Source organism: Tenrec ecaudatus, chromosome 5, assembly GCF_050624435.1.
Source record: "Tenrec ecaudatus isolate mTenEca1 chromosome 5, mTenEca1.hap1, whole genome shotgun sequence".
Taxonomy (NCBI): Eukaryota; Metazoa; Chordata; class Mammalia; order Afrosoricida; family Tenrecidae; genus Tenrec; species Tenrec ecaudatus.
The window spans coordinates 167,512,614-167,527,434 of NC_134534.1; the positions used below are offsets into that span (position 1 = coordinate 167,512,614).

The window sequence follows — 14,821 nt, forward strand, 5'->3', positions numbered from 1 at the left end:
CTCCATCTGACTCTGGCTCAGCTCTCACTCAGACCAGTAAGGCGGGTGTCGGGGAGACCATTAATCTGCGGTGACAGGCCAGCTGCGGGGGGGGGGGGAGTTAGAGGGGGAGCAGGGCTGCAGGAATGGCTGCAGCAGCGCCCTGGAGCAAGCCGTGGGGGAGGGGGCCATGGTCCTGGCACAGGGCTCAAGGGCGGGCATGACGGGCTGGCGGCGGGGGCGGCGGGAGGAAGCCTGGGCGGCGGGTGGGGGTAGGGAACCGTGGAGGAGGAGGGGCTGGCTGCTGGAGCGGAGGTTCCGACTGAGGACTGTGGCCGCCGCAGCTGGGCTGGTGGTGGGGCCAGATCCCAGCACCCTGGCAGTGAGGCCCACACAAGGGGCCCATGAAAAGAGTGAGCTGGGTGGGCTACTGCCCACTCATTCGGGCAGGGTGACCCCAGCTCTAGGGGCCCACCCCCAGCCAACCTGGCTTTATGCCAGAGGCTGCCCCGGGGGCTTCTGGGGGGCAGCCTGGCCTGGGACTGCTGAGCGGGCTCTGGGGGCCAAATCCCCCATGGCAGCCACAGCAGGGAAGGCCAGTGGGACAGGGACTCTGCCAGCCCGGTCTCAGAAAGGCCGAGTGAGGCGGGCTGTACGCATCTCCAGCCTCTTGGCCCAGGAGGTAGGTGACCCCCTCTCTTCTTCCTACCTGGGTCAGGTTCCTGAGCCAGGAGGCCCATAGTTGGGCAGAGGGTGGAAGCAGGCTCGGAGAGGGCTTCTGAGAAGCAGGCTGTTCAGGGGCTTGGGGTCTGCGGTCACTCTTGGCTTGCCTTGGACTTTCTCCAGGCCCGGTGGCTTCCGGGGGGGCAGCCTTCCAGGGCTTCACTGTGTCGTGGTGTTCATGACCCCTAGCCCCCTAGCTCAGACAGCGAAGGGAGGGGAGGACAGGAACGGAATGGGCACAAAGTGGTGCAGGGAGACTGAGGGAGGGCTGGCAGGTCAGGAGAGGTTTGCGGCAGCAGACATGGGGGGGTGCTTGAGCCCCGGCTACTCCTCATGCCATAGTGGCAGGTGGGCCCGGGCACAGGGGGCATGAGGGTCCAAGGTTTGGAGCTGGAGCCCAGAAGGGTTGGGTCAGAGGCCTCTGGGTGAGGGCATGCTAAACCAAAACCCTTCTGGACCTCTTCTAAGGAGTCCGGGAGTGGGGGTGGGGGGCTGGTAGCTGGGTTGTGTTCCCCAGTCTGATGACTCTGAGCACGTATGGGGAGGCCCCTCTGCCTCCAGCTGCTCTCCAGGAACCTTTGGCAGAGAGAAGAAGTAGCAATACTCCCACCTCCCCCCCCATCACTACCACCTCCACACCCCAACTCTTACACCTGAGCAGGCCCCGGTGCAGGTGTTCCTCCCTGTTGGGAGACAAGTACAGGCAGGGGTTGGAAGGAGTCTTGCGCCTCTCAGGTGAGGATCCAGGATGTGACTGTATTCTATAGGGAAGTGGGTCAGGAGGGGTTAAGTGCCTGATCCAAGGCCATATGGGCAGCAGGTGTCGCAGAGCTGGGACAACGCCTGTGAGATTGGGGTCAGTGGGCCTATGCTGGGCTTGTGGGCCCATGCTGGCCTCTGTGTGTGTGTATGCGTGTGTGTACCTGTGCAGGCGTGTGTGTGCTGATGTGCGCTGCCGGTCAACTTGGAGGTGGGTCCCTGATATATTTGCTCTGGCATATCTCCCAGGGAGCCTGGGCTCTTGGGAGAAATTCTGTTCTAAGGGCCAGGACCATGGTCTACTCCTTTAGCTGCAAGGGTCTTGGCTGATTCTTACTCTTTAACTCTCACTGAACTCCCAAAGACCACACACCACCTGTGAAAATGTTTCCTGCCTTAAGGTGGGGCAGCTTGGGCTGCAGGCAGGTTAGGGGGAGGAGCCTGTGAGCCTTCCCACAGGCTTTTCCTGCCCAGTGGCTTCCTCATGCCTTGTCTCCAGCATCCATTGCTCGAGGTGGCAGGTCCCTGATATAGTCCATCTCAATGTATTTCTTCCTTTAGGGAGTGTCCTCCAAGTCACTCTCTTTGGTGAAGCCGTGTCCAGAGATCCCTGGCATGTGTGTTCGTGGGCGAGCCCAAGGCTGGGTCCCTGCCAGGTGGGGCTCTGGAGCAGTGCTGGCCTCTGTGGCTCTTGAGGGGGCTAGGTGAGGGTGAGATTCCAGCTCAGACCCGAGGAGTTTGGAGCAGAGGGTTCTTGGGTCAAGTCACAGGTCATGAGAGAGCTGCTGAGGGGCAGGCAACTGCGCTAGGGGCCAAGTGGGGGCGTCAGCCTCGCGGCTCATTGTCACACTGTTGTGCCCATCTGTGTGAACTGTGCAGGCTGTGCCTGCCTGGCTCCTTAGAGCTGGCATGAGTCCCTGTCCCTTAGCTGGGTTAGGTCTTCTTGTATCCTTCTGTGGGGCTGGCCAAAGTCTGCTCTGGGTCAGGGTGGGCTGGGAGGTCAGAGAGCAGTTCGTATCTTGCTCTCTCCTACTCTGGGAGGCTAAGGGGTCTGAGCAGGGAGCTGATACCGTGGGGCCAGATGGGCCTCCCATCATCATACATGCTGAGATACTGGCAGTTGTGTAGGCTAGGAGCCTCTGTTCTCCAGTCACTTGCTAGGCTGTGGCAATCATCTTGGATGGGGAAGGTCGCATGGGAGAGCTGTAGCCTGTGAGCACGGACTTGCCTTGCTTGTGGGGACATTTGCTTTTGGGTGTTATTGCTTAGTGTTCTGAACTTGTGTGCTGGCACTGCCAGTCTGGCTGGGACCAGCTGGGGTCTTCAGGTTGTATGGCTTTCTGGGAAGTGTACTCCACATTTGGCGGAGAGGTAGACATTCAGATTGAACCTCCCCCCACATTTTTTTTTGGCTCCCTGCCATGCTTGCCCTCTTCTCCAGAGGACTCAGCAGAGATATCACCCTTTCTGACATCCCATGGCCTAGCCGCCTTCTGGGGTACCAGCCCCCACAATGAATGGGTCCAAGGGGGTGGTTGTATAATTGAGGGGTAAAATTAGAGACATCAGACAAGATAAGGCATGCAAGTGCTTACCTTTGCAGTCTTGACTTCATGAGCCAGGTCTGCACAGAGAGAGCGAGCAATGCAATTTCATGAATCTATGTAATTGGGGGACGCTCAGGCCACGCTAAGCACATATGTAAGAGGAAGGGGTTGTACAATAGGCATACGCATAACAGTGGGGGGACAAGCTAGGGACATACATGCAACAGCAAGGGGAGGCACTAGAGGCACACATGTGACAGGAAGGCGGACATTAGAAGCAAGATGGCAGCCTAACCTTGGTCGACTGTCTGAGTTGGCTTGACCTTAGGTGTCTTTGGGCTCTCCTTCAGGGGCACCCTCCATTATCCTTCTCAGAAAGGAGTGGGCCCTACTTCGGGTGGGGCAGACAGTAAGGTCTGTTTGCTCTGGATGGCTGACAACCTTCAGGCAGATAACCTTCAAGCAGTTGACCCTCCGAGTGTGTAGTCAGGGACCATGAGTTTGCAAACAGCACCTTAGATTTGGCATGATTATTGGGGGACATCGTGGGGGGTAACTTTTACTTAGGAGAATGTGAGTGGGGTGTAACTCCAACCCATGGACATGAAGGAAGGTTTCCTCCATGGGAGTCTTGGCCTCTCAGGCTCCTTAACATATCAATGTCGAGAGTTTGTCCACATACATTCTCTTCCCGGGTCTGTTTCCCACACCGACTCAGTCCTGCAGTCTGTGGGATAGCACCCCTCGATGCCCTTTCCCTGCACGCAGGTGCTGTCCCTGGGTGCAGACGTGCTGCCGGAATACAAACTGCAGGCGCCGCGTATCCACCGCTGGACCATCCTGCACTACAGCCCCTTCAAGGCCGTGTGGGACTGGCTCATCCTGCTGTTGGTCATCTACACAGCCGTCTTCACGCCCTACTCTGCCGCCTTCCTGCTGAAGGAGACGGAGGAGGGTCCCCCGGCCCCTGACTGTGGCTATGCCTGCCAGCCTCTGGCTGTTGTGGACCTCATTGTGGACATCATGTTCATCGTAGACATCCTTATCAACTTCCGCACCACCTACGTCAACGCCAACGAGGAGGTGGTCAGCCACCCTGGCCGCATCGCCGTCCACTACTTCAAGGGCTGGTTCCTCATTGACATGGTGGCCGCCATCCCCTTCGACCTGCTCATCTTCGGCTCTGGCTCTGAGGAGGTGGGGCTGGCAGGGAGGCAGAGAGGGACCAGAGCACATGGTGACAGTTGGGAAGGTGGTAGGAGGGAGTTGGAGGGCGAGGGCAGAGAGAGATGGGGAGCTGAAGGGGCCAGGCAGTGCACTACTCAATCTCGCTTCTTTCTTGACTCCACCCTCAAAGACCCATCATGTCTCCCCGCCATCTACCGTGCCACCCGGTATTCCTGATAGCCCCTTGAATCAGTTATTCTCTCTATGCATCCACTCCTCCTGTGCTTCATGGATGGGCCACCCAACAGAGAGCAATAAAAAACTCACGCTAAGGTGGTAAGGATAAAAACATAAAGATACAAATAATGTGTAAGAAGGGACAGACCCCAACAACATTAAAAAAAACCTGGGAAGAAATTTTCGTCATGGAACCAGTAAGAGATACTTGTACCCAGAACAAATTCAGGTCCTGTCAATTGGGTAGTCAATTAGCCAAGTGTTGAGTTTGACCCCCGTATAATCCAGATTACAATGGTCTCTGCCTGATCGTAAGGCTGATAAAGACTTGCTGTTGGGCTCTCACCATCCCCCACAGCCCTCCACAAATTGGGCGTTCCTAATTTCTCTGATGCTTCTCTCCTCACCATATTAGAATGTTTCAATTGTCATCTCTGGATCCCACAAGCTGGTGTGCTTTTTCTGCGTGGACTTAGTTGGCTCTTCGCTTAGACAGCCGCGTGTGCGAATATAATCCCTTAAGACCCCACACACTATTCTGACTGATAGTTGGGCACAATCAGCTTTCTTCACTACACTTTGCTATAGCACCCTTATCTTCAGTGAAGACCCATCAAGTCACACAAAGGACCCCGTAAGCTATTAGGTGTGCCTGTGACCACCCTACGATCCTGTCCTCACCCTGTCCCTCTATCACAGTGCTTCTCAACCTTCTCAGGCAATATATCTGATGCAGATCACATCTGCATCCTTAGCCTGGAGTTCAAGGCTGTTATCAGTCTAGAGCAGTGTGTCTCAACCTTCCTAATGCCACGACCCTTTAATACAGTTCATGTTGTGGTGACCCCCACCATAAAATAACTTTTGTTGCTACTTCATAATGGTCATTTTACTACTGTTATGAATCGGACAACCTCTGTGAAAGGGTCGTTTGACCCCCCCAAAGGGGTCGCGACCCACAGGTTGAGAACCCCGGCTCTATCAGACACTAGCACAGACCTGTAACACCACCTCTGCCCTGGCCTCCTTTGCTTCGTAAAAGGTCGTAGAAGTAGGTTTTGGGAGGAGATTTGTGGGCTCTTACCTCAATTCTCTCCCCCTTCCCCCCTCACCCCCCCACCCCCACCCCCCGCGGATGAGGATAGTAGAGCTACTTAGCCCACTGTCAGTGTGCCCTCACACTGGCGGTCCCTCTCCCTCCAGCTGATCGGGCTGCTGAAGACCGCCCGGCTGCTGCGGCTGGTGCGCGTGGCGCGGAAGCTGGACCGCTACTCGGAGTACGGCGCCGCGGTGCTCTTCCTGCTCATGTGCACCTTCGCGCTCATCGCCCACTGGCTGGCCTGCATCTGGTACGCCATCGGCAACATGGAGCAGCCGCACATGGACTCGCACATCGGCTGGCTGCACAACCTGGGCGACCAGATCGGCAAACCCTATAACAGCAGCGGCCTGGGGGGCCCCTCCATCAAGGACAAGTACGTCACGGCCCTGTACTTCACCTTCAGCAGCCTCACCAGCGTGGGCTTCGGCAATGTCTCTCCGAATACCAACTCGGAGAAGATCTTCTCCATCTGCGTCATGCTCATTGGCTGTGAGTGCGCCTGCGGGGAGAGGAGGCTGGGGTGCGCGGTGGCTGCCTGGAGGGTGGGGAGAGGGAAGGGGGTGTGTGTGTCATGGGGCAGCCAGGCGGGAAAGTGAGGTAGGGCAGGAAGAGAGATGAGCGTGCTTGGTATGTTTGTGTGCATCCTCGCGCTTCTGTGTTGCCACCCTGCGCATATGCCACGAGCGAGCGGTGGGTCAGCGCAGGGGCTGAGGGCGGGCCCTGCAGGTACCGACAGGCCTGTCCCTCCCCGCTCCCTGTCCCCAGCGCTTATGTACGCCAGCATCTTCGGCAACGTGTCGGCTATCATCCAGCGGCTATACTCAGGTACTGCGCGCTACCACACGCAGATGCTGCGCGTGCGGGAGTTCATCCGCTTCCACCAGATCCCCAACCCGCTGCGGCAGCGCCTGGAGGAATACTTCCAGCACGCCTGGTCCTACACCAACGGCATCGACATGAACGCGGTGGGCCACTGGTGGGGGCTGGGGCGCGAGTGGGGCAGGGAGGGCGCCCCTTGGCCGAGCCAACTTGCCATACCTGGCGGTCTAGGCGGCCTCTTAGGAGCAAGGACATCCTGAGAGGTGTGATGCCCACTTGCCCATTGGGCACGACAAGGAGCAGAAGGGCTCCCGTAGGCAGGCACTTCCTGAGTCACAGCTTTTACATTTAATCCTCATCACCTTAACCCAGAGTGGGTGCAAGTGGACAGGGAAAGGGCGACCTAGGGTGGTAAGAGGTGGCACGGCTCAAAGAGAAGGAGCCAGAATCCTGTCTAGCTCATCCGGCATGGAGTCTGGGAAGGGCCTGGGCCCTCGGAGTTTCCCAGAGGAGTAGGCTGGGGAAGGGGGTGGGGTTCCAGGGCTGTGCTCCAAGAACTGCAAGTGGATGCTGCGTTTCCTCCCCCTCCCCCCAGGTGCTGAAGGGCTTCCCGGAGTGCCTGCAAGCAGACATCTGCCTGCACCTGAACCGCTCCCTGCTGCAGCACTGCAAGCCCTTCCGGGGGGCCACCAAGGGCTGCCTGCGGGCCCTGGCCATGAAGTTCAAGACCACCCACGCACCACCTGGGGACACGCTAGTGCATGCGGGGGACCTGCTCACTGCCCTCTACTTTATTTCCCGGGGCTCCATTGAGATCCTGCGGGGCGACGTCGTGGTGGCCATCCTAGGTATGGAGGGGAGGGAAAGTGCTAAGGCAGAGGCATTAGGAATGTCCCAAGGCAGGCAGCGAAGAGAAGCTCCATCTTGGTGTGTGTGTATGCGTGTCTGTATGTGTGTGTGTCTCTGTGTGCATATGTGCATGCATGTGTATGTGTATTTGTGTGTGAATGTGTGTATATGTGTATGTATACATGTGCATGTATATGTATGTATATATGTGTGTATGTGTGTGCTGACCTCTGCCTCATTCTCCTTCCCAACAGTCTCCCCACCAGCAGTGAGCCCCCTCCCCGACTGCTTCTTTAAATCAGGGTGAAACCAACCCTCTCACGGGGGTAGTTGGTGGCAGGAGAGAGGCCCATTTGGGGATGTGAATTGGGTCTGTGAAAGGAGAGCTGGTGGTGCTGTGAGTTAGACTTTGGACCGCTCACTGCAAGGTCAGCTGTTCAAACCCAGAAGCTGCTCTGTAGGAAAAAGATGAGGCAAGGTGCCACCCGATGTCCGGTCAAGGTGCTGTGACTTGTAATGGGCCCATTGGCTGGCCTTTGGGCATTGAGTCTGTTGGGGGCTATGGGTGCCACACCTCATGCTGCAGCCCTGTCACCCTCCAAGACCAAGTGCTCTGCCCCTTGCCTCTCACCGCTTCCACCTCCCCCATATCTGTGGACAGGTGGGCCTTCTCCCCGGGGAGACCCTCCTTTGCCGGCCTTAGTCCTTAGGGAAGGTTCATCCCCTCTCTTGTCTGCATGGTCAGATCCCATAGAATTTCATATCGCAGGCAGCAGAGACGCACTTCCTCTACGAATGTACCCCCCCCGCCCCCCGTCCCTGAAACGGAAGAGTCCCAGCAGTCCTTGGCCCTGTTCTGTTAGAGCCAGTGGGCCCGACACATGCTGACACTTTCTGCCTGGCTCGCTAAGCTATGCCACCCTGTCTCCTTTCACTCAGCTGATGTGGTCTGTCGTTCGGGAAGTACAGCTGGTGGCTGGGAAGGAGGGTGTTTCTGATGCGGGGTCTTGGGGGTAGGAATCCAAGTAGACTGGAACCCTTGCGGGGAGCGAGCCCTGTGGGCAGGCCCCGGTCACCAGGAAAGCCCTGACTGCCCAAGGCTCCCGCCTGGCCTCCTGAAAGCTGAGAAGGACCCAATAGGTTGGGTGCCTGATTGGGTTGGGGATGGACCCAGGAGGGAACACTGGGGGAGGGGAGTGGTGGGGCAAGCTGTCTGCCATCCTCCCCTTGAGCACACCCCACTTTTGCGGCAGGGAAGAACGACATCTTTGGGGAGCCCCTGAACCTGTACGCGCGGCCTGGCAAGTCCAACGGGGACGTGCGGGCCCTCACCTATTGCGACCTGCACAAGATCCATCGGGACGACTTGCTCGAGGTGCTGGACATGTACCCCGAGTTCTCTGACCACTTCTGGTCCAGCCTGGAGATCACCTTCAACCTTAGAGATGTGAGTGGCTCCCTGCTGGGCTCTTGGTCCGCTCCCAGCAGGGTGGCCCCTTAGCCTCCTTCCTTGTCCCACCGTCCTGAGGCCAGACCCAGCCAACTGCCAGCCGCACCCCTGGCTGCCCTGCGTGAATGAGGGCCTGGGCTTGCCTGGCCGGGTCCAGATGTAACAGGTGCTGAGCCTACTTTTGGTTGCAGACCAACATGATCCCTGGTTCTCCGGGCAGCGCAGAGCTCGATGGCTTCAGCAGGCAACGCAGGCGCAAGCTGTCCTTCCGCCGGCGGTTAGACAAGGGTGAGGCAAGGAAAGGAAGGGCTGCTGCCCTGCTCATGCCCGCCCTGCAACCGTACCCCCTCTTGTGTCCCCTTCCCCTCCTCCTATCCGTATCAGTCCAGCTCAACTTCACCTCCTCTGGCCGGCCAGTTCCCAGGCCTCTCTAGTCCTCATGGGGCGGGTCTGTGGATGCTGCATGGCAGAGAGGTGGTGGTCTGGGCAGTGGGCCCGCAGGCCCTGGGGTAGCCATGCTACTATGAGTGGAAGAAGTCCCACCTATCCACTCTGGTTCTGGGGCTCAGTCAGCTTGGGGTGGGTGGGTGGGGTAGGTCACAGAGGAAGCACCCTGCGCTCTCCCACGTCACCTACTCAGAGGCCCTTCTTGTTCTTTGTTTCTTGCAGATATGGAGCAGCAAGGGGAGGTGGCATCCCTGGGGCCTGGCCAGGCAGGGGCAGGGTCCAGTGGCCAGGGCCAGCCAGGGGGAATGTGGGGGGAGACCCCATCGAGCGGTCCCTCCAGCCCTGAGAGCAGTGAGGATGAGGGCCAGGGCCGGAGGTCCAGCCCACTCCGCCTGGTGCCCTTCTCCAGCCCCAGGCCCCCTGGAGGGCTGACCAGTGGGGAGCCCCCGAGTGAGGACGGTGAGAAGCACAGCGACACCTGCAACCCGCTGTCAGGTATGGGGCCATCCAGGCTGGGCAGGGAGCCGGGCTGGGGAAGGTAGGGATTGACCTAGGGTCATCTCCACTCTCTGGCTCCAGGTGCCTTCTCCGGAGTGTCCAACATCTTCAGCTTCTGGGGGGACAGCCGGGGCCACCAGTACCAGGAGTTGCCTCGCTGCCCTGCTACCACCCCCAGCCTCCTCAATATCCCCCTTTCCAGCCCAAGTCGCCGGCCTCGAGGCGATGTGGAGAGCAAGCTGGATGCCCTCCAGCGGCAACTCAACAGGTGAGGCCAGGAAGCCGTGCAACCTGGTCTCTCTCTTTCTGTGTGTACAGGTGTAAGAGGGACTGAAGTAGGGCCTGAGTGGGATCTTGGTGTCCTGGTGTGGGTTGCTGGCAGGGTTTAGGCCCGTATGTGTGTTCGGAAGCTGGGTCTTCTTCTTCCATCGGAGCTGAACGGCAGCAGCCACCACAGTGGTTACAGGGAGCTTAGGGTGGCCAGCTGGCTCCTCAGGAGAGTGGCCTCGAAGTTACAGAGAACAGTCTCCTTTTCTGTTCAGACTCAGAACACCTCCTTCCACCTGGCCGGCGCGTCTATCTGCCCTGTTCCTTCCACCCTCAGACTAGAGACCCGGCTGAGTGCGGACATGGCTACTGTGCTGCAGCTGCTACAGAGACAGATGACACTGGTTCCGCCCGCCTACAGTGCTGTGACCTCCCCGGGACCCGGTCCCACCTCCACCTCCCCTCTGCTGCCTCTCAGTCCCATTCCTATCCTCACTCTGGACTCGCTTTCTCAGGTACGAGTCAAGGCTCTAGCCCAGCCTCTCCTGGCCCGAGCCCGCCCCCCATGGCGTCTGCCTGGCCTCTTGCCTCTGCTGTCAGCCCCCCCCCCCCACCCGCCCCTTGCCTTGGGCTCTATCCCTGAGGAGGCTTCCAGCTCTGTTTGCATGCTTGCAGAATGGACCACGGTCTAAGGACCACAGTTCCTAGTCAGACATGGTATGGGGGTGGGGTGCTGCCTGCCCGTGTAGCTTTGGGACAGGACTTGGCTACACAGGGTCTGGCCTGCCTTGCTTGTTGAGGCCAAACTCACAGGGGTGCTTCCTGGGCCCTCCTCTCCACCTTCCTGTTGGAAAAGGGGCCTCAATTGTGTGTGGGGGCACCTCTGACTCATTGCCCAGGGGCCCCGAGAAAGGACTTCTCCAGCTTTCTGCTTTCCCTTCCTCCTTCCCTCCCTCTCTCCCTCCCTCCCTGCCTCCTCTGGCATCTGCTCCCCCTCCCATATGCTGCCTGCTCCTGTTTTCAGACACCAGGGCCCACGTCAGCCAATGTGCCAGTCTCCCCTCACAGCCTCCCTCACTGAGATCACACCAGCATGCTCACAGCACACACGTACCCTCTGCCTGCGTCTCTTCTTGGCCTTCGCAGCCCCGGCCCTTTCTAGGTCTCTGGTTCTTGCTCGACTGTAGGAAGGAGCCTTGTTGCTTTTTCTGCCCCAACTCAGGGCTGTGTATCCTGGGCTGAATTTGACCTCAGTCGTGTTCATGTATGTGTGTTCAATTAAATCTTTAATTTGGAAAATGTTTTTTGTTCCAAATACCCAAAGGGTTTTTTTTCCCCAAAAAAACTTTTTGGAAAGACCATTTTTTCCCTTTTTCCAAAACCATTTTGTTGGGAGCTAATGCAGATATCATATCAGTTCCATAATTCAACCAAGCAGTATTGTACAATGGCTCCCACAATCCATTTCTCAGTTGTGTTCTCTAGGGAAGGAGGAGGAGGCCAGGGTCTGGAATGTTCCTGGGTCCCAGGCAGGGTATTTTGAGTCAGACTGCAATGCTCTCTGCTCCCCTTCTTGGCTCTTGCCAACTGGAAACGAATGTCTCTCATCCAATCTTAACACCTTTCTTGGGGTGGAGGGTGGGGGGTCTCATCTGTCTGCCTTGAACTTTCTCTGTCCCAGATTTAAGACCGCCTCTGTGTCCCACCCTTCCTGTCCTGTCCTCTGTGGGTCCTTGCTCACTAACACTCAGTGTTCTTTTCAGGTTTCCCAGTTCATGGCGTGTGAGGAACTCCCCCCAGGACGCCCAGAGCTCCCCCAAGAGGGACCCACCCGACGCCTTTCCCTACCGGGCCAATTGGGGGCCCTTACCTCTCAGCCTCTGCACAGACATGGCTCCGATCCAGGCAGTTAGTGGGGCTGCCCAGTGTGGACATGTGGCACATCCAGGCACTGGGTCTGGCCCGGGGCCCCTTCCCTCCAGTGCCCAAGTGCTGGTGGCCGTGGCTATAGCCCAGCTCCTCCCAGCCCTCAGGACCATCTCCTTCTGCAGTCTCCTGGGCCTCAGTGGGAGGAGCAGGGGCAGGGCCGGGCAGTGGAAAGGGGGCCTGTGGTCCCACCCTGTCCTGGGGGCATTAGCTGGTCTAACTGCCCAGAGGCACCGGCCTGGACCGTAGGCACCTCAAGGACTTTTCTCCTATTTACTGCTCTTATTGTTAAGGATCATAATTAAGGATCATATGAATAATTAATGAAGTTGCTAATGACTATGAGTAATAAATAATTATCCTGAGGAAACTCCAGTGGTACTGGGTGGGAGGGAAGGTACAGCCTTTATCATGCTGGGCTGAGTGTCTGCAGTCAGGATATACTCTATGTGTGCAAGCGCATATGTGTATACATACCTGTGCACTGGCCATCTGTGCTGGAAACCAGTGCACATGGCATGGGCTCCCTGTAGGCCTTCCCAATGCTGGTTCTGCATTGACTGCAAGAGTCCACTATATAGTTGTCCCCTTACCCAACTCAGAACCCCACCCCACACTGACCTTGACCTGGTGGAGCTGAAGCCCTGATCTACATGCCGCCTCTCAAACTTGGCTTGATTTTGATCTTATTCCAGATGCATTTTGACCCTGGATGATTGGGTCTCGGTGCGGAGTCACCTTTGGGCACACTGGTTTTCCTTATTATGATCACACTTTGGCAGATGCCTGGCTGTATACACTGGATCACTGGAAGATTTACACTAAAGAGGGAAGGGATTTCCTATTAGTGGAGAAACAAGTCTCACAGATGGCCCGGGGGGTAGTGAAAGGGTTTGTGTTGTGTGTGGTTGTGTGTGATGGGTATGTATGTGGTATGGTATGTGGATGGAGTGTGTGGATGTAGTGGTGTGTGGTGTGTGTGTGTGTGATGGTTTGTGTGCATGTGTATTGTAAATATAAACAAATATGCTGGGTTTGCATAGCTGGTCCTGTGAGGACACAGTTCCGGGGAAGAGTAGTATGTGCAGTGGATGCCCTGGGGCCAGCGGATGGCCACTGGGAGGAGTCTGCAGGCTCCATGTGGGCAGGCTAGGTGTAAGTGAGGGTAGGACCTAAAGGCTTTCAGGGTCCGCAGGGCTGTGTCTGTCTCACATGACCCTCACAATCACTGACTCTTCCAGGTATGTTTTGGTAACTTAGCTCTAAGGACAAATGGAATATTTCGGGGAGTAGAGGGAGCTGGTGCCTGAGTAACCTGGAGTAGTCTCTGCAGCCCAGAGAAGGTAAGAGAGATGGGGGCATCTTTTCCCTTAGCTCAGGTGGTTCAGCCTTAGAATCCAGCTCCCTTACCCTGTGGGTCTGAGCTTGGAGGCCTCTGCTGGAGCTCCTCAGGTGTCTTGGGGAGCAGGGGAGAGTTGGGATTAAGGAGGCCACAGGGGGCTGACAGAAGAGCAGCTTTGCATGAGAGAATACTTGTGTGAATGCCATCTTCTCATGGATGTGGGGCTCACCACATGGGCCTCTTTTGGCAGTTGATGTGGGCTACATGGGGCAGACTGTGCTCATGGACGATGGAGGGCAGGAATAGCAAGAGGCTGACAGACATGAAGGTATAGCCAGACTTCAAGCTCACTTGGCACTCTGGGGATATGTGAGCAAGGTCAAAATCTTCACTCTCTGGTCTTGGCTCTGTCTTTGTTACCATATGTACTTAAAATGCCTTCATTCTGTGAGCTGCAGCCTGAACTTCACACACAGTCGTGTCTAGGAGCAGAGTGCGGCTGTAGAAGCCAGACTCTGTGGGTGGGGGTGGGGGAACCACATGAGAGAACCAGGACTGGGTGTAAGTTGGGCCATGAAGGGAATAGAGAGACCTTTTTCTGCACCATCTATGTTTTAGATTAGCCACAAAGCTGCTCAGTTCTTTTTGGGCCCCAGGCCCCAAACCTTCCTCTTGCTGTCCCTTTATCAAGCATGATGTCCTTCTCCAGGGACTGGTCTCTCCTGGTAATGTGTCTGAGTACATGAGATGTAGTCTCACCTTGTTTTGCTTTTTATAAATACCTTTATTGGGGCTCTTACATCTCTCACCACAATCCATACATTCCTCCAATGTGTCAAGCATATTTGCACATATGCTGCCATCATCATTTTCTTTTTTTTAGGGAAGAGGCATTTTTATTTTTTTATTTTATTTTTTAAATTTTAACAATTTATTGGGGCTCATACAATTCTTTTCACAGTTCATATATATACATACATCAATTGTATAAAGCACATCTGTACAGTCTTTGCCCTAATCATTTTTTCTCTTTTCTTCTTTTACATTTTATTAGGAACTCTTACCACAATCCATACATATACATACAGCAATTGTATAAAGCACATCCATACATTCCCTGCCCCAATCATTCTCAAGGCATTTGCTCTCCACTTAAGCCCCTTGCATCAGGTCCTCTTTTTTTTCCCCCCTCCTCCCTCTCCATTCCCCCCTCCCTCATATGCCCTTGGTAATTTATACATCGTTGTTTTGTCATATCTTGCCCTATCCGGAGTCTCCCTTCCCCCCTTCTCTGCTGTCCCTCTCCCAGGGAAGAGGTCACATGTGGATCCTTGTAATCAGTTCCCCCTTTCCAACCCACTCACCCTCCACTCTCCCAGCATCGTCCCTCACACCCTTGGTCCTGAAGGTATCATCCACCCTGGATTCCCTGTACCTCCAACCCTCATATGCACCAGTGTACAGCCTCTGTCCTATCCAGCCCTGCAAGGTAGAATTCGGATCATGGTAGTTGGGGGGAGGAAGCATCCAGGATCCGGGGGAAAGCTGTGTTCTTCATCGATACTACCTCACACCCTAATTAACCCATCTCCTCTCCTAAACCCCTCTATGAGGGGATCTCCATTGGTCGACACTTGGGCCTTGGGTCTCCACTCTGCACTTCCCCCTTCATTTAATATGATATATATATACATATATATACATACATA

The 14,821-nt window shown here is 56.2% G+C and overlaps 1 protein-coding gene across 1 annotated transcript; it reads left to right on the forward strand.

Moving 5' to 3' along the window:
* Positions 1-553: 553 nt before the first annotated feature.
* Positions 554-12,085, forward strand: KCNH2 (potassium voltage-gated channel subfamily H member 2). The gene is made up of 11 exons (XM_075550788.1): positions 554-661; positions 3,777-4,205; positions 5,616-6,003; positions 6,280-6,479; positions 6,929-7,181; positions 8,436-8,629; positions 8,824-8,920; positions 9,302-9,574; positions 9,659-9,845; positions 10,182-10,359; positions 11,608-12,085. Exons 1-11 carry the CDS (start codon positions 554-556, stop codon positions 11,755-11,757), a joined length of 2,457 nt encoding a protein of 818 aa, XP_075406903.1. The 3' UTR covers positions 11,758-12,085.
* The last annotated feature ends 2,736 nt before the right edge of the window (positions 12,086-14,821 follow it).